Source organism: Ailuropoda melanoleuca, chromosome 6 (genome assembly GCF_002007445.2).
Source record: "Ailuropoda melanoleuca isolate Jingjing chromosome 6, ASM200744v2, whole genome shotgun sequence".
NCBI classification, from domain to species: Eukaryota; Metazoa; Chordata; class Mammalia; order Carnivora; family Ursidae; genus Ailuropoda; species Ailuropoda melanoleuca.
The window spans coordinates 91,452,173-91,470,324 of record NC_048223.1 but is presented as its reverse complement, the minus strand read 5'-3'; the positions used below and the strand labels follow the sequence as shown (position 1 = coordinate 91,470,324).

The window sequence follows — 18,152 nt, the reverse complement described above, 5'->3', positions numbered from 1 at the left end:
CAGCGCGGGCAGAGGAGCCGCGGTCCCGCACGGAGCCCGGCGCCTACGCCTCCGCTGCCGAGCGCACTCACCGTCGCTGAGGCACAGCGCGACCAGCACGATGGCCAGCACGACGACGACCTTGATATTCATGGCACCGGGGGGCGGCTGGCGGACTCAGAAGGGACGCGGAGCGAACGCGGCGTTGGAGAGTGAAAGTGCGGCGGCGGGAGGCGCGCGCCGGGCACTTTAGAGGCGAGAGCGGGGCGGGGTGGGGCGGGGCGCGCGGCGAGGGGCGGGCCCGGAGCGGCAGCCGGGCGGCAGTGGGGGGCTTGGGCGCGCGTCCCCCTCCCACACGGCCGCCCCTCCTGTCCCCTCTCCGCCCCCTCCGCGCTCGAGGCGCTCCGGGGCTGCGGTGCGCTCGGGCCTCTGTCCTTCTCCGGTTCCGCGGGGCCCTGCCGGGTCAGGCTCAACCTGCCGCGAGGGAACCCAGCGGGGCGGGAACCCAGCCGCGGGATGAGCCTGGGCTAAAGGCTAGTTATTGTGCCCACTTAGCAGGTGGACACATGGAGTCCCAGAGAGGGGAACTGAAATAGGACCAATGATAAACAAACAAGCCGATGTGTGCCGGCGAGGCCCGAGGTAACTAAAAGCGTCCCGTTTTTGGATCTAGACCCTGGAGGTAGCCACCGGCCCCGGGCTCGCTGCGTTGTGGCCTGGCAAACTCGGCCTAAGGGAAGGAAACCAGTCTTTGCAGAACGAGCGAATCCCATTCCAAGCCACCGCTATTACTTAGTAGCCAAGCCTCAGTTTTCTCTCCTGTAAAACTGCGACTTTAAAATAGAATGCTGTGTCGCCGACAGGAAACAAAATCAGTTCGCTCTGCGGCGTGGTGAATTTAACCTGAGTTCTAAGTAAGCCTGAATGTACTTGGCTCGCTGTGCCTCTGTTCTCTCAACTGTGAAATGGGCTGACCACAGTTCCCACCCCGCCGAGTGTTACTGGCAGAAATGATAGAGACTCCTTTCTCTGCCGCGAAGTGCTCACCATTGAGTCTGGCACATAGTCAGTACTCAATAAATGGAAGCTAGAATAATTGTTTAAACAGCATTTTCTCCTTCTCCCGATGAATGCCTTGCGCGACCCAAAGTGTTGAGAGAACTCCCTCTCTTCCCTCCTCCCTTCTCAGGACAGTACTCCTGGCATTGACCTTTCTGGTCCAGAAAAGGAGTCGTCCCTGGGCGGTGTCTGAACTCATGGCAGGCTGTGCCCCAACCTGAACACCCGGAGATGGCCTAGCAGGGAGGGATGCAGGCAGAAGGCCCAGGAGGCGCAGGGGTGAGAGGAGCATGCTTTGGGGCCTCACTAGTAACCACAGGATGCTCCAGCCACCTCCTCTTGCCCTTACTGGCGTAGCCATAGTGGAGTGAATTCTATCCCTGGCCCCATCCAAGGAGCGTGCAGTGGGGACATTTCTCTCTACCTGGAAAGTCTGGTAGTCCTGACCTTAGGGGGAATGGGCGGGGCCCTCGGGGCCTGGCTCAGCAGCTGCAGCCAAGGGCCACAGGAGGGGGCGGTCAGGAGAAGGCTGCAAGAGCTCTGGCACTCAGGTCGTGAGGATGGGTGTCTTTTGTGTCTTTTTTTTCCAAAACTACTTTCACGCCCAATTAGATGCACTGTGAACTTAACATTTCTTCATTCATTCACTCCAGGCAGAGCTCACTTCTGGGTACTGGGCGTAAAGCCGGGAAACGCACGGGCTTGGTCCTTGCCATTAAAGAAGTAACAGTCCAGTGGGGAGTACAGTCCTCAGGCATTCCTCAGTCCCCACCTCTTTTCGGGAGAGCGGGGTGGGTAATCGCTCAACTAATGAGCCTTGGCCAGCCGCAGAGGAGGAAGAGCTCGCTGACTGAGCTCGGGCGCCCTCTGGTGGCAAAGTCTCCTCCCATCCCACCCCCTCTCCATCCCACCCCTGCTTTCTCCCCGCCCCTCCGCCCCCCAGTCTGGGTGGACCAAGGCTCACGCCCTCCCTGCGCAGCAGGGTAAAGCTGCGGTGCTCCGTGGTAAAGTAAGAAGCCAGGAGTTGGCATGACTTGGAGCCTGGAACCCGGACCCTGGCGGGAGCCACGTAAACCCTTCCCTGCAAATCCTGCTGAAGCAAATGCCCGTCTCTCACTCGCTTCTTTGACTCAAATCGGGTTTTGTCCTGCAGCTGAGGGAGTCCCTGGAGGGGTCCCCGTGGGCTGGGGAAAGGAGAACCGAGGCCTCCTGCCTGGCTGGGCCCTGCCACCACAGGACATCAGTGTGGGACACATCAGAGCCCCCTGCTTCCTCCATTCACTTTTAAAATACTTATTGAGCACCTGCTATGTGCTAGACACTAAGTATTTGAAGTACTTTAGTAAAGGAAGAAAAGAAAGAACAAACCCCAAACCTCCTGTCCTGGAGTTTACATGGGGGGGGGGAGTGGAAAGGAGAGGAAAATGGCAGAAAACGTAAGTCAATAAACACATAATCTATAGAAGATTCTTAGGTGCTATGGGAAAATGGAGCAGAGGGAAGGGGAATGAGTTAGGATTTTAAATAGGGACGCCAGGAATCTGCATTTTTGGCAAAATCTCCACAGTCTTTCAGTTGGCAAGCTATCTGAATGTAAAATCGTACTGGCCAATGCTCTTGGGGGCAGTGGACTACTAGACTGTGCCTTTTAGCCTGAGCTCTGTTTTCAGCCATAGGGTTGCTTCCCAAGTCCTGGACAGCAGAGCCCACCACCCTTTCTCCTCTGTCCTCTGCTTGTGCCACGGTCTCTACTTACAAAGCTCCACCTTTCTTTCTCTGCCAGGAAGCTCGGTTCCCCATCAAGGCCCATAGCAAGGTCCCCCTCCCTGTGAGATCTTCCAGGGCTCTCTCGGCTCAGCACTCTGAGTGACTGCTCTTCAGAACACACAGTCATGTGCCAGGTTCAAGGTGGGAGACAGGCCGGGGTCTGGCTGTTGAGGTGCATTTCCAAGGCTTTATGATCTCTAAACCCCGAGTGCCCGGTTCAGGTGCCTGCCCCTGGTCCTCTGCCCCTCGGCCTGGGTTGTTCATTCCTTCAGAGTTCAATGGTTGGCCTTTCAGGGAAGGACCTCAGTACAAGGCTGAAGGTTTCCTCTGAATCATTGTTTTCTAGTGTGTAACCGATAAGATGACTTTAGGTGGTATTCTGAAATAAGAAATCTGTAAGAAATACAGATTTATATATTTGCTTTTAAAAGTAATAAAAAAAAAGTATAACTCGCACATTAAAGCAGACATTTCAGATATGGCTCAGGATTGCTTTCATTTTTTTTTAATGTATGATTTAAAAAGCAAGTAGATTTAAACTAATAGCATGCAATAGTATAGGCAGTTGGACACACAGCAAAATCCAGACAGTGATTCAAAAAGATCTGAAGTTTGAAAATGCTGCCTAAATATAGAACATTTTTTGGTATTATTTGATACTATAAACAAACCCCCTTATAAACTAACCATTTGGCCCCAAAGCGGTAAAACAAAATCACACAAGAGAGGCATGGCATCTTTCTCACCCTTGTCATCCAGGAAAGGCTGGAGAATGCTCACCCAGAAGTGCTCAGGTCCTAGGCAGGGTGCGGGGACATCTGCGATCCCACCCCCCTACCTTGCCCTGGGCACCCATGGCTCTCCCATTCCAGCCATGAGTCTTCTTTCTCCCCACTTCTGGTGCAGGTGTGGAGGGGCACCGATGGGAAACGGCTGTCTGCCCTGCACCCGTCCCACGTAGCTCTGCTTTCCCGCCTTTGACACCTCCCCTGGGAATTCACAAGCAGGTAGCCTACTCTGGGAACCAGGAGAAAGACAAACGCTCGGAGCTGGATGCTGTCACCTGTGGGACAGGTGCACTACCTCTCAAGCTGGTGTTGGGATTTACTAAGTGTGAAGCCGCTTGGCCGAGAGAAGGCCCTCAGGCTGATAGGACTTCAGCTTACTTTCTCTGAATTTGTTACATTTTGTTCTCAGAAAGACAGAACTTACAGAATAAGTACCCTTATATCTCAGCTTTGAAGACAAGAAGCCCAAAGCTCAGAGCGGTTGCAGGCATGAGCAACATGGCAGAGCTGGCCAGGGGCAAAGGCACAACTCTCTGGACCAGCGTCTCTGGATTCTGGAACAACATAGGAGTATGCATAGGGATGTAAATTGCTTTCATGGCAGAAATTTAGGGAACCTCTTGGAGGCCTGTACCCAGGACTGGGGCTTAGCATCTGTCAGGCTGGCCATGTTTTCCTCTGCTGGATCCCAAATTGGCCTCAGGAGCCAGTTCCAAGAGCCTCATTTCCTCCTGGAGGGAAGGACCCTAGGGAGGCTGAGTCAGGGCTCCTGGACGCAGGGCTCTGCTGCTGGGTCCTGGCTGACAGTGGGGCACATATGCAGGCAAGGCTTAGCCTAGGTAGATGTCCAAACCCAGCAAGCCAACTCTTCTGTCCAAAGACTCTCCCTCGTGGACACTCCTAAAATAGGGGTGGTATTTTCTGGGGTATCCTCCAGGAACACTGGATAAGCAGAGCTAATGTTCTAGGGAAAATCAGACCCAAGGGCTCTGAGGGTTCAGGCCTGTGCTGTCAGCAGCCACGCTAGCTCTCATATCCCCACTCACTTCTGCCTGCACCCCATCACCAAAACCAGTGCAGTCAGGTCCAGATTGATTCTGCTGTTTCTAACCACCCCCTTACCCTTGCCTGTGGGTAGGCTGGATCTCCATTAGTTTCTAGAATTGGGAGCGTGCACCAGCTTCTACCATAAACCCCTGGGTGATCGGAAGTGTGAGCTCTTTAAGGATAAATAACATTTACATTTGAGTTACTTAGCGTTGGGGACCTTTACCTTCTCTTATCCTCACACCTGCTTTTGAGGTGGGTTCTGTGTTCACCCCATGCCCCAGATTTGGAAGCTAAGATCACACAGCTGCTCTTTGGGAGAGCCAGGGTTTAAATCATCCTAGCCTGGCTTTGGAGTAGGACTGTTCCTGGTGAAGGATAGAAGAGTAGGTTTGCCACACACACAAAACGCAGAAAACCCAGTTAAATTTAAATTTCAGAGAAGCAACGAGTCCTTTTTTTTTTTTTTTTTTTTTGGTATATATGTTCCAAATATTGCACAGGACATACTTATACCAAAAAGAATCATTCGTTGTTCATCTGAAATTCAAGTTTAATTAGGTGTCCAGGATTTTTATTTGCTGAGCCTGGTAACCCTACTCCAGAGACTACACTCTTCACAACACAATGGAGCCCCTCTTTGTGGGCTTTCTCTCTGGGCCTTCAGGACATGGGGGCACAGGGAGGGAAGGGTATTGGGAAGGCAAGTTCTGGAATCACCCACTTCCTCTGTGAGGGGATTTCTTGAGTTTTATTAGTACAGAGTTTTATTATGGTGCGAAATGGTGCATTAAAGCAGTATGGGAATGATGATCTTTTCCCCCTTTCTTTCTGTCCTTTCTGCCATGAGCATTTTAATGCTACGTTAGCTCCAACCCTGATCTTCCAGAAACAGTCTGGTCATGCCTGAGGTGAGAAGAGACAAGCTTTCTCCCCGCTATCACCAGCCGTCCTCTTTTTCCCGCCCAGGCAGAAGCCCAGCTCCTGCCACCTTTCCTTCTGTTTTAGGTGGCGGGGAGACCAGGAGCCATCGTCCCCAGGAGCGTGGGGTTGGGGGAGCCTCACATGATGCTCCGGAGGGCTCTGCAGACGACGAGAGAGGTTAAGCACTGCTGTGGGTCACGCAGGAGGCTCTGGGCCTGCTGCCTGCACAGCTGGGCCCCCGGTCAGAGAAGCCAGGACTCCAGTCTCGCTGGCCCTCCTTGTTCAGAAGAAGCACTTGTACGTTTCTCTCCACCTTACCTCCCTGTGCCGGGGAGTCTAGTTTCTGCCGCACAGATGCATTGGATAAGACCGCACACGGAGGCTGCCCAGAGAGCCTTTCAAGGCCAAGTGCAAAGGCAAGCCCCATGGGCTGCCTGGCCCGGGAGATGTAAGTGGGGGACGGACTCAGCTGGGGAGACCAGCCCAGCACCTCTGAGGTACCCATCCTCCCACCCCACTGCTCAGAAGCAGCCTGGGGAGGTCAAGAGGTGGTTTTGTTTGGAGATAATTTATCAAACAGAGAATGTGTAAATTAGGTGTTTTTTGTTTGTTTGTTTGTTTTTAACAATGCAAATCCAGGATGCCTACTGGGAGTTTGGGCTTCATCCATAAAGTATACTTGATTTCCAGCTTCTAGCAATCTTTTTCTTCTTAGGTTCCCAGAATGAAGTTTCTATGTTTGTAGCCAGGTTGATTGATCGCTGATGCTCCCTTTTTCTCTGTAGAGTACCCAAGTTTTGCTTCCGAGCCCTAGGCTGCACCACCAAGAGGGGCTACATACTTCCTTCATAAATCTGTAATCCGACATTCCATCCATTCATCTACCCTTCCACCACCTACCCATCTCTCTGTTGTTCCTCTAGCCAACATCCACCCACCCATCTCTTCACCCATCCGTTCACCAATCCATCCATCCATCTAGCTAGCCAGCTAGCCACCCAGCCAGCCAAGCCTCCACCCACCCATCCACCTGGCTCTCCCCCTCAACCCTCTCCAGGTGCTCTAGCCCCGAGATGCCTTTTCTGCCAGAAGCAGATGTGCCTCCTGCTTCCTGGGCCACAGGGGAAGAATAATCAAGCATCAAGGGCCCCAAATCCAGAGATCACAGAGCAAGCCCTCACCTTGAAACAGATTGAAACCTTTGCTTTCTCCTTGCTGAAGGAATGAGCTCTCTGAATGGCAGGGAGGGCTTCCTGGGGAATGCCCACCCAGGAAGGAGCTGAGAGCAGCCTGCGGACACTCCTCACTGCCCCCAATTGTTAATTTCATAATTTTCTTCCATAAGTTATTAAAAAAAAAAGAAAAAGAGAGAAAAAATAGCAAAGAAACAAACCTTTATTTCTGTTTACTCCTCTGTATTTAATGACCAGTTGTTAACATGACTAAAACCATCTGAAGATTTTTGCCAAATGGAAAAATCTCCCTACAGGGGCAATAAAACAAATATTCAGGGTAGAGAGAGGCAGTCATAAAAGGCATTACCCGGTTGTAAACAGAGGCGGGCGGCGGTGATGTATTGCCCCTGCCTCCCCAGCTTTCAACAAAGCCGCTGAGATTCCAGGAGCGGCTCTGACCCGAGGCAATATTTACTCCTGTGGCTTCTTCAGCAGGTCAGCGTGGGTATAATTCTGTCTACTCGTTGACTGGAGTTGAGGTTTTGAGCAGGAAGCCCAAACCCTGAGCACTCATAACTCAGGAGGAGTCAGGCACCCTTGCCCAGAGTGCGCCAAGAAAAGCACATTGTACTGTCTTGGCCGGAGGGGGCGAGGGTCTCTGCACACCCAGGCCATTGTCAACAGAGACTGATGGCCTCAGTTTGTACCTGGTCCAACAACGCCACTGGTTATGCAGTTGTCAGCTGTGTTTTGTCCCAGAGCTTTGGAACACCCTTCCTTTCTGATACACCAGCGGCCAGGGATGGAGTCTTAAAGCCTCAGCTTAGGAGGACAGGCGTTCTTTTCCAGGGACCAAGCACCAAGCCCCCTGTTGAGATGGCCACAGTTAACCTGTAGGTCCTATGTGGGGGGCCAAGCACTGCGCCACTGAATGGCAGCCAGATGCAGAAAGTTCCCTTCACGGGTCTCCCTGCCAGCTCGTTTGAGTCCCCCCCAGCAGTATTGTAGGGTCTCGTGCATATCCCTGTCTCCAGGGGTAGACGTCCAGGCTCAGAGAGTGAAGGGCCTTCCCAACACCGTGTGAACTGGCCACGCAGACCAGACGCTGGCAAGGGCTCACGGTACGGCCTGCACGCTCCCCTTCGTGCCCCTGGTCGTGGTGTGGAAGGTCTGGGCCTTTGGTTGCTTTGGACATGGAAGTGCGTGCTCCCTCCTGACCCGTTGGCCCCTGCAGGGCGCATCTGCTGGCATGTGCAATAGTGTCTGTCACGTCACTGTCAGGCTCTCCAGAAAGCCAGCAGCAGGCAGTTTAATAAACCCGCAGAACAGCTGACTGCACAGACCAGGATGAGGCCTGGGTCCCTTTGGTCTGTGTGCACCGCCTGCCAGGGCTCTGCAGGCCCTCAGAGGCTCAGGCTGGCTGGGAGCTACCGTGGGAGCCACAGGCCCGGCGCCCTGGAGGGCCACGGCACTGGCTTCCGCTGTTCCGTGCTTACCGGCACCTTCCTGGGGGTTCCAGGCATGACCTTCTGGGCTCTTGAAGAGGGGCTGCCTTGACCGTGCGTGCCCTAGCAGACCCGGAATCCTATGACTGAGGTCAGACCCAAATGCCGGGTCCTTAGCACAGAACGATTCAAAGGCCCTGCGGCTGGTTCATGGAGCTGGAAGAGGGGCCCTGGTCTGTTCTGCCCTTTTGGTGGAGCCAGAAGCTGTGTGGTGACCCCCCCACAGCAAGGCAGGGGTTCGCCTCCTTGTTCTGCCCAGGATGCATCCAGGACTCAGAGGCTTGAGGGACATTGCTCAGGTGCTAGGCGAGGAGGCAGGGTCCCGGGGGTGGTCATGTCCTCAGCTGCTTGACCTCTCAAGGCTGGTGAAGCAGCCCCTGAGAGGGCTGGGAGTGCTGTCAGGAAGAAGCAGTTCATTCAGGGGTCGGGGGGCATCAGCTGGGTCCCCCAGGGATTTGTCCCTCACAAGACATAGAAAACCAGTTCACTGCCAACAGTGAACAGCCGCTGCCTGCCACCTCGCTCCTACCACAGGCGGCTTTTCAGGCAGATGTCTGTATACACCCAGTCCCCGGGTCAGATCTGATGTCAAGGAGAACAGGTTTTGAGCCCACACTGCTCACTTCTTCCCCTTGCTGTTCTCAGCTTGGCCTCTTAAATGGAAGCTTATTTTCTGTAAGCTTCAACCCATAGGTTTGGGCAATCATGGTTTCAGTGAGAACCAGCCTGTCTACAGGCCTAGGAAGTGATGGGAGATGGAAGTGTGAAGATAAATTGGCCTCTACCCAGGGACCTGCTCTCCATTAGAATTGGGGAATGGGGAGGAGGAGGCAGAGGACGCAAAAGGAAGCTGCAGGGCCTGGAGCCCACTGAGGTCCAGGGAGGGAGTGCGTTTTCTAGGAGCCTCATCATGGTGGGAGGAAGAGGGTGCCTGTGTGTGTCCACGTCAGTCAGCCGCACTGGACCAAGCCTCTAATTCCAAGACCCCTGGGGAGAGCAGTCAGGGTGGGGCCAGTGGGGGGTGGGGAGGCTGCACCTGCTCTGCCCTCCCTCCCTGAACAAGTACCAGAACCTCCCTCCCGGGCCATAGAAGGAAGACAGACCTTCTTCTCCCCTCCCACCGCCCCCATCAGCCAGCCCACGTGTGTTCCTGTTCTTGTCCCAGGGTACCTCTGCGGCCAGGAGGTAGCCCAGGCTGTGAACAGCTGGATTGATTCTGGGAATGACAAGAGACCAAGAAAAAAAAAGGAACTTGTTTATTCAGGCTTAAATGCAACGTGTGCGCAAACTTTGACCTCCATCTCTTCAGGTTGACAGATGGTAGATGTGTTTAGTTTGCAGATAAGAAAAAAGAAGGAACTGGAGTGGATGGCAGTCCACCAGTGAGGCCTTGCGGTGCCCGCTCTCTGCTCTGGGCTCAGAAGGACATGGTGCGCACCCAGCAAGGAAGGGCCCCAGCAGGTGACAACACCCAGTGTGGCCCCAGAAAGAGCCTTACCCCCCTCACTGGTCCCCTCCACCTCTCCAGCCCCACCTGGGACCACAAGCACCAGGGCAGCACCAAGTGAACTGCTTCACAGATGCGAAGTTCAGCTCAGATCACGGCCAAGGAGGGGTGAGATGCCCTCGGTGTGGCAGCCAGCCAGTCTCCACCCAGCGCCCGGCACCTTGGACAGAACCCATTTGGCTGAGAGGGCTGCAGATTTGGGGTGCTTTGGAGCAGAGCATGATGGGTGTGACCCCCATGCTTTCCACGCCCTCCCCCCCGGCAGGTTGACTCAGGAAGGGTGGGGGTAATGGTGGGAAAGCCCAGCCAGCAGCCACAGAAGGCTCTGTGCTTTTACCCAGTAAGCCCTCTGCCTCCCTATTTGAGGAAAGGATCTGGAGGGGCATCTCTACCATCCCTGGGCACTGAACAGCCTCCCTGCCCCTCTCTCTACAGCCTGGTATTTGCTTTCCCTAAGTGACCGCACAAAGAAAGTTATCTCAGCCATGCCACGTCTCCAGTCCCAGCGGCCACACCTGAGCACTGAAACTGCCCTTTGTGGCACCAGCACCATTCCCAAAGGTTCCTTGTCTCCACTCTGCTGTGCTGTGGTGAGAGCACACTCCCTTCTCAGTGGCCACCTGGGCTCTTCCTCATTCCCTTTCAGGGGGTGACTAAAGTCCCAGTGGGGGACCTCATCCCCAAGGGTGTGACTTTCATGCAGAAATCAGAGTGGACAACCCAGTCTCCCAAGAGCTCTTCCACTTCTTGGAGAAGTCCCTCGAGCCCTAGTGACAGTGGGGGTGGGAGAAGGGAGCCGCCATGGCACTCAGGGCCCGCGTGGCGTTACACGTCTCTGTGTCACACGAGGACGCTGCGGCTCAGGGAGTTTGTCACCAGTCCATGGAAAAGGTGGGATTTGCACTCACACTTAACCACCAGTCCTGGGCTCTCCCTTCCCTTCAAGCTGCACAAACCCCTCAGGGCAGGTGGAGGAGGCATCTCAGGATGGACGGGGTCTTGAGTTAGGACAAGAATATGCATGAGTCCCAGGAGGGGAGCCTGGGAGGGTGGAGGCAGAGGACAGAGGCAAATCTTGGGGGCAATTCGAAAAGTTGGATGGAGGAGGGTGAAACTCAGCTAGATGCTGAAGACTGAAAGGGTCTAAAAACAGGGCTGAGGTGGGTGCAGGGGAGCGTTAGGGGAGCAAAGGAGAGTGTGTGGCCATTGGGAACCTGATGAGGTCAGCAAAGAGGATGATCTGGGGGAGTAGCAGATGCATGAGGGGAAATCGTGGCTGAAGGGGAAGGCAGGTTGTGACCAGGTCCCAGAGTCCTTGAGTGTCCGGCCAAGGAGTAGAGAAATCTTCAGTCTTTGGTGTCCCCGCCCTCCCAGCCCACAGGCACCGGTGGGTTTGCATCTGCTGGAAACGGTACCTCTCTTCCTTGCTCCAGGCCCCGAGTTCCCCATGCCCCTGCTCTGGGGGGTCGTCTTAGGAGCGCCCAGGGGTGTCCAGTTCCACCCACTTGCTCTTTCACGGCTGGTCCCCCAGAGCTGTTTGAGGACGTGCTGACACTGGTCCCATGCTGGACCAGCGCTAAAGTGGCCGCCAGTGCCATGGGCTGAGCTCCATAGCTAGCAAGCTGCCCACCTCTAGCTGCTGAGGCAGGGCTGGGCTTTTCTCTGTGCAGTGTGGAGAGGACCTGTCTTTGTCGCCTGTGCCACACTCTGCCACCAGGATGACTGGCCCTGCGGAGCTCCCCATCTGCCTGCAGCACTCCTTCCGGGTGCCTCAGATTCCCCAGAGGGGCCTGTCCAGGAATCAGAAGGCATCCAGCTCCCTTCCTATCCCCCCACCTGCAGTCAGTGTCCCTTTACTCTTCTCTCCAGGCACTCTCCTGGTCAGTTGATTCTGGTCAGGTGAGCCCAGGCAGAACATGCCCAGGGTGACCTGAACCGCCCCCACACCCGCCTCCGCAGCTGGCCCCTTTGGACCACTGCTGGGAGCGCTGCTGAGATCTAGAGCAAAGGGAGCCCCTGACAGCATTCGAGCTCAGGTCTGTCGGAAAGAGACTGAGTCTTACTGCATGTGTGGTTAACATGCACAAAGTTTATTCCGGTTTGCTCCCAGGGCTGACACCTGTGGAAGGGGAGGGAAGGAAGCAGGATTGGCCAGAGGGAGTTAGCCTGTGATGCAGGCTGAAAAAGGTCCCAGACAATCTCATGGGAACCCCGTCCCTGAGGGATCAAGGCCCCCATGTTTCACCTCCTGCGGTTTGGCCCTGGGAAGAGGCATAGCCTTGGGCGAGGCTGCTTTCTCCAGCAGAGGGCAGCTTCTGATGGGGCGGCTGGCAGGTGGCCATCAGCCAGTGGGATTTCCAGTGCTTGGGAGAAAGACGTCCTTCAGGTCCCAAGGGGAACCTGCTGGCCTGTCGCAGCACTTACTATAGTCTACCCCTTCGCCTCGCCAAGCCACGTCTAGGAAGAGTTTTGTGTTAGAAGAGGAATCTGGTCAGTTAAGTCACTGGACAGGGACCAGGAGAGGAATCCATGCACACAGGAGGCTCCTGGGTGTGGGCAGCCAGCTAGGACAAGCTGGGGGGGAGGCACAGGACCTCTGTGAAACCTCAGCGTGCCAGTGGAATTTCATGGGACACCTTTCAAGCTAATCGTTTGGCCTGGTTTAAGATGAACTATAAGTTTAAGAAACTTTTATAATGAAAACAGCAGGGATGTAAAAATTCCACCAGCTTGTTAGAGTAGAATGTCTACAAACCTTTTGCAAGAGTTTTTGTGTTAGTCATTTTTTACAGTCACAAATGACTAAAACCCGATTGAATTAACTTGGGCCAAGGTGGGGAAATTTATTGGTTCTTATAAATAGACCAAGGACGGAAAAGACAGACTGGCCTCAGGGAAGACTAGATGTCCCTCTCTCCCTTTCCCTTCCCTTCCACATATTTGAGGTGGGAGAGGAACAGTTGTTCCACAGAAGGGGACTTGGTGCCCTCCCATATTTTGCCCCTGGGTCTGGTCTTGGGGCACCTCCTGAGTTGGGAGAGGGGAGTAGCAGCATGGAGGATGGCTGGGAGGGCTCGCTGGGTTCCATGGCCCATGGAGATACTGCAGCCCCGCCCCAGCTGCCCCAGGTGGGTCCAGGCCCCAGTGACCCCGGGGACAGCGGTTCAGCCAGGGGTGCCATAGACCCGGCTGGTGTGGCTGCTGTCCTGATGCTGCTGGAGGGTCCTTGCCTGGCACCCCCTTCCTGCCCCAGCTGCTGTGATACAGATGAGACCCAGACCCAGAGCGCGGAGAACCAGCAAAAGCAGGAGCAGGGAGCTGACCTGGTTCAAGAATCTGACTTGGGTTTTTCCCGCTGGCTTTCCCCCCTCCCTATTCCTTATGGGTGGGTTTCTTCAAAACCTGGGAGGATACTCAGGATGTCTGGTCAGACACAGTAATGCCCTTCTTCTGGGCCAAAGGGCCTGGCAAAGCCCGGGGTGGGTACAGTGGTGCTGGGGAGCAGCTCACATGTCTGCTTTGTGGATTTTGCCAACTCCGGGTCCCCAAAGGCCTCTTAATCCTGAGCACACAGAAGGCAGTGTGACAGACAGGAGGGCATGGACGACACCAGCCACCAGGTGTCCCGAGAGCCAGGGCTGAGTGTTGCCAGCACTCATCCAGAGGTGCCAGCAAGCCTGCGGATTAACCATGCTCTTCTATTCACCACTGCCCTTTCCCATCGGGGGGAAACCTTCAGTGCCTGAAACAGCGGCGAAAAAAAGCGGGGAGTTGAATGCAGATTCCTCAGGCACCGTCCCGGGAAGTAGACGCCCCTTATTTACTTTCATTGCCACGTGCCCTCAAAAGCAGGCAATTTTATTGCCACTTGTTAAACCTAAGAAAGAAACGGGCTTAGGAGACATGAGTAACTTGCCCAACCCCTACAGCCAGTGAGTGGCCAGGATTAAAAGCTGGGCTGTCTGATGGAAGCCTGGGACGGCCGCACCACTTGCCTCTATGAGGCAGCCTCTCCTCCCGTGTTCCAGAGAAAGTCACTTTACCGTGCTGAGCCTTGCACCAGCGTCCCCACAAACAGAGCCAAGCAAAGCCATTTGCTGCAAGGAACAGGTCTGTGTGAAAGTGCTCTGGAAACTGTCGAGGGCCGTGCACGGTGCACCGTGAGCTCTCATGATTCCCACCACCTCCGCCGGTCCCTGCACAGCTCCGTCAAGGTTACAAGGCCAAGTCTTGTTGGCTTGTTTTCTACTTCTTTCTTCTGGCTGAAGAGGATAACATGAGCCACAGACTCCTCCTCCCGCTAACTCAGAGCCCGTTTCCATCAGCCCACAGGCGGTTTGTGGAAGGTGCCCTTCGACCCTGCCGTCCCTGGGGTCCAGCGTCTGCTTTCCCCATCTTGATACCCCAATGCCCAATGGACACACAGCACAGAGGACCCCTCTGTAAGGCCACTCCAGGAAGGGCTTGGGGAATGGAAATGGGGATGGATGTGAGGAGAGAGATTGGGTGACAGGTTTGCCGGGGGACATCTTCTGATGTCCAGACAGGAGGACTACCAAGGGGAGGAAGCTGGTCCTCAAAACCTATGGCCTTTTGTTTTGTTGTTTTGTTCTGAACCAGCCCTGGTGGGTCCAGCCACAGAAGGGTCTGAGTTTCTTGTCATAAAGACCTCAGAAATCTCGCCCCCTCTTTCAATATGCAAACACCAGGAGCTCAGAGACCTCTCAGGTGCCAGACGATTCTCTATCCCCATATAACCTGGGAAACACGAGCTGATTTACTTCTCTTTCAAGGGAGGCAGAGCCCAGAAGTGCTTCAAGGTAGATATTTCTGTTTGTTTCCTCCCCAAGAAAAAGCATAACTAAAGACGCCCACACATTCCACACCCTCTTTTCAAGGCCCATTAATAAGGGGCCTGGGGCCAAATCATAAACATGGCAAACTCTGTAACCACCAAGGCCAGCAGAGCGAGGGCCGCATTAAGGGGGAATTTCAGCGAAATGCCGCACGGTTCCTAAATTCATACCAGATGAGTTCCAGAAGATTAAAGTTATTACAATAAAGCCCCAGGGAATCAATCATGGTCTGCCATATAACCTTCTTGGTTTCCCTCGTCATTCGCACAAATCACTTTCTCCAGGGCCTTGAGGAGGATGCGGAATCCATGGAGTTAAGTGTGGCAAAAAGCAGAGGGACAGAGGAGGGGCAATATCCCAGCTCCGATGGGTTCCGAGGACCCTGAGCTGTTCCTGGGCTGGATGCATGCAAGCTGGACTGGACTTTGGGTCCGAAAGCCCCAACAGCAGGGACGGACTGGTCTGGAAGGGCAGCTGGGTTCTGGCATGTGGGGGGCATGGCAGGGGCAGGCGAGGGAGCACGGAAGGGGGAAGCATGTGCTCCCTAACTCCCCAGCCTGCCTGAGGCGTGCCCTGGGGGGTGGTCACTGTCCAAACCTTGAAATGAAACAGATTAAAAAGCTGCAGAGAGATTTGGGTAGTTGTGAACCATGGCACAGTTCTTTTTGTCCTTTGATGCTACTTTGATGTTTTCACTTTTTATACTTTTTTTCCTCCCAAGTGCCTTCCAGCTGTCTAAGATAAATCTCCGGGTGCTCAGGAATGGCGAGCCAGCCCCCTGGCTCTCAGCAACAGGCTCCTGCCTTGCCCGATGACCCTGTTCCTGCGGGAGGAGGGCTCTGTGTATCCGAGGCCACTGTGGTCCCCACACTCTCCTGTACCTCTGTCCCTCCTTCCCCACTGCACCCCTTACCTACACTTTATTGCAGCATCCCCACACAATTCCCACCCTCTCAGGCCCGCACCAGCCTAGAGACTCTGCCTGGGCACCTACGTCTTGCTCCCAGCCCGTCCTCTGCAGGCAAGCCCAGCTTGGCCACACTGGGTTGTTTCGTCCCCGAAGGCCCTGGGTCCTGGCCTTCTCCTGAGTCCTCCTTCCTGGCTCATGATATTGAGTGGGGACCTTCCAGTGCCTTCAGAGAACATCCGGTTCTCGGCCTCAAACAGAGTAGGACCCAACGACCAACCAACATACTCACAAAATCGGCTGGCGTTAGTGTGCTGCCCCATTTCCCATTAACATAGCCTTACTTAAACTAGCATTTAATTTAGGACTTCTGCATTAATATTGTGAGGATTTTCTGTAGTCTTCTTTTTCTGTGCTGTCTCTTTTAGGTTTTGATGTCAGAATCATGTTAGCTTTCCAAGAAATGATTGAAAGAGGGTTTTTTTTGTTCCGTTTTGTTTGTTTGTTTGTTTCCTGTATCTGGTCCCAGTTTCAGTGCGGGCCATCCAGAAAAGTGTTGGGACCAGGTTCTTGACAGAGTGTAGTTCTTCAACAGTTGTTCTGGTTTGCTCTTTCAGCTTTTCTATCTCTTCTTGAGTCCATTTTGATCATCTGTGTTTTTCTAGACATTTTATTCAGGTGTTCAAAGTCATTAATGTGTTTGTATAATTCTGTCCCTTCTTTTTCATACCCAAATTTGGATATTTGTGCTTTGTCCAACTCTATTTCTTTCCCGTTTCCCTTCCTTGCCTCCTTGTTCGTTTTTTCTTTTCTTTTCTTAGTTTATTTTTGTTTTCCTTAATGGGGCTAGTTAATATTCCCTCCCCTCTCCTCCCCTCCCCTCCCCTTCCCTTCCCTTCCCTTCTCTTTTCTTCCAAAGATCCACCTTCTATACCAGGAGCAATTGTATGCTGCTTTTCTGTTTTAACTTCTTACTTTGCTTATGATTCTATGTCCAATGTTCTTTTTGTGACTTCACTTTTTAAAAATTTATTGAATAGAATTCTTAGTGCACCTGTTTCTATTATCACATTTGTTACTAAAAATATTCATGGCTACAGATTTTTCTAGGATTACAGCTCTAACACTATCCCAAAGATTTTAACAAGGAGTGCTGTTTTAGGGGAGTTCCTTGATCTATCTTAAGCTTTATTTTGATCAAAGTATTGTTTAGGAAAGAGCTTTTCAAATTCCAGAATTGTTCCTTGTCATTAGCAATGACTGGACTTCTGTTAGGTGTTTCTAGTTTGACTCTTGATGTTTTGGCAGGTGGCTTCTGGCATCGTTCATTTTTTTTTAATTCGAGATTTTCTTTGTAAAATACTGTAAGAAAAGTGGACCATAGAAAAGGATGTAAACTTTCTGTTTACAAGGCATGGAGACGTATTCATATATAAATTAAGTACATGTGTTTATGTAAGTATATGTATGTTTTATACAATCAATTAAATTAATTATATTACTTGAATTCTCTGTATTTTATTTACCCTTAATTTCTTTTTCCCCCATCCTTAATTTCTTGACATACAAGATTAAATAAGAGCTACAGTAAAGTCTTCTAATGATTTTGTGTTTTGCTAGATTTACTCTTTTATTTAGTCTGACTTTCTCTTTATTTATTAATGCTATACTATTTTTTTTAAAGATTTTATTTATTTATGTGACAGAGAAACAGCCAGCGAGAGAGGGAACACAGCAGGGGAGTGGGAGAGGAAGAAGCAGGCTCATAGCAGAGAAGCCTGATGTGGGGCTTGATCCCAGAACGCCGGGATCACGCCCTGAGCCGAAGGCAGACGCTTAATGACTGTGCTACCCAGGCGCCCCTATTAATGCTATACTATTTAGTAAATAAACGTTCTGGATGGCTCTATCTTTACTGTAAATCGAATGAACAATAAAGTATTATAAAATATTTTATATTTTTATGTTGAATACTTATTATGTTCAGTACAGTGTTTTTATACTGAATGCAAGTCAATATTTTTGTGACATAGCCCTCATTTTTGGCCCTGAACGTAACCATGTATGATGTTAACACTCAGATTTCTACTTATGTACACTGAACTGTAATATTTTTGCTCTTCTTTTTACTTTCAACCTTCCTAAGTTCTTTTCTTTTAACTGTATGTTTTTGCAGAATGCATGTGATTTGGTTTTGAATTATTTTGTTTTGGCCCTGACTGATAGCTTTTCTTTTATGAGTTAGGTTTACAGCTAACTCATAAAAAGACAGCTTTTGTGTTCTATTTTAATGCTTTCTGAGTGTTTTTAATTTTTCTCTATCTTTTGAACCATGGTCTGTATTCTTTCACCTCAAAACCAATGCCAGGAATTAGGAAAGGGATATAGTTGATTTTTGGTTTTACTTTATAACTTAAAATAATAAAGTAGATATATTACCATGTTAGAAGATTCAAAACAATGTGAAGCCAGATTAAAAAACTGCCTTGTGGCTCAAGAACATTCTATGATTTGACTTCAGAATATTGTTTTTCTCTAGAGTCACCTGTGATCTTTAGTTATAAATTTAGATGTCTCCTAACCTTACCCCTCCTGTCTGTGAAATCTGATGGCAGAAAATTTTAAAAAAAACCCTACT

The 18,152-nt window shown here is 52.0% G+C and overlaps 1 protein-coding gene across 1 annotated transcript in view; it reads right to left on the bottom strand.

The window, feature by feature from the left end:
• Positions 1-233, bottom strand: part of CXCL12 (C-X-C motif chemokine ligand 12) — a 17,237-nt gene extending 17,004 nt beyond the window's left edge. Inside the window, exon 1 of the mRNA XM_011234390.3 lies at positions 72-233. Within this exon, the coding sequence (XP_011232692.2) occupies positions 72-132 (61 nt within the window). The 5' untranslated portion in view covers positions 133-233. The remainder of the gene's footprint in view (positions 1-71) is intronic.
• Between the last annotated feature and the right edge of the window lie 17,919 nt (positions 234-18,152).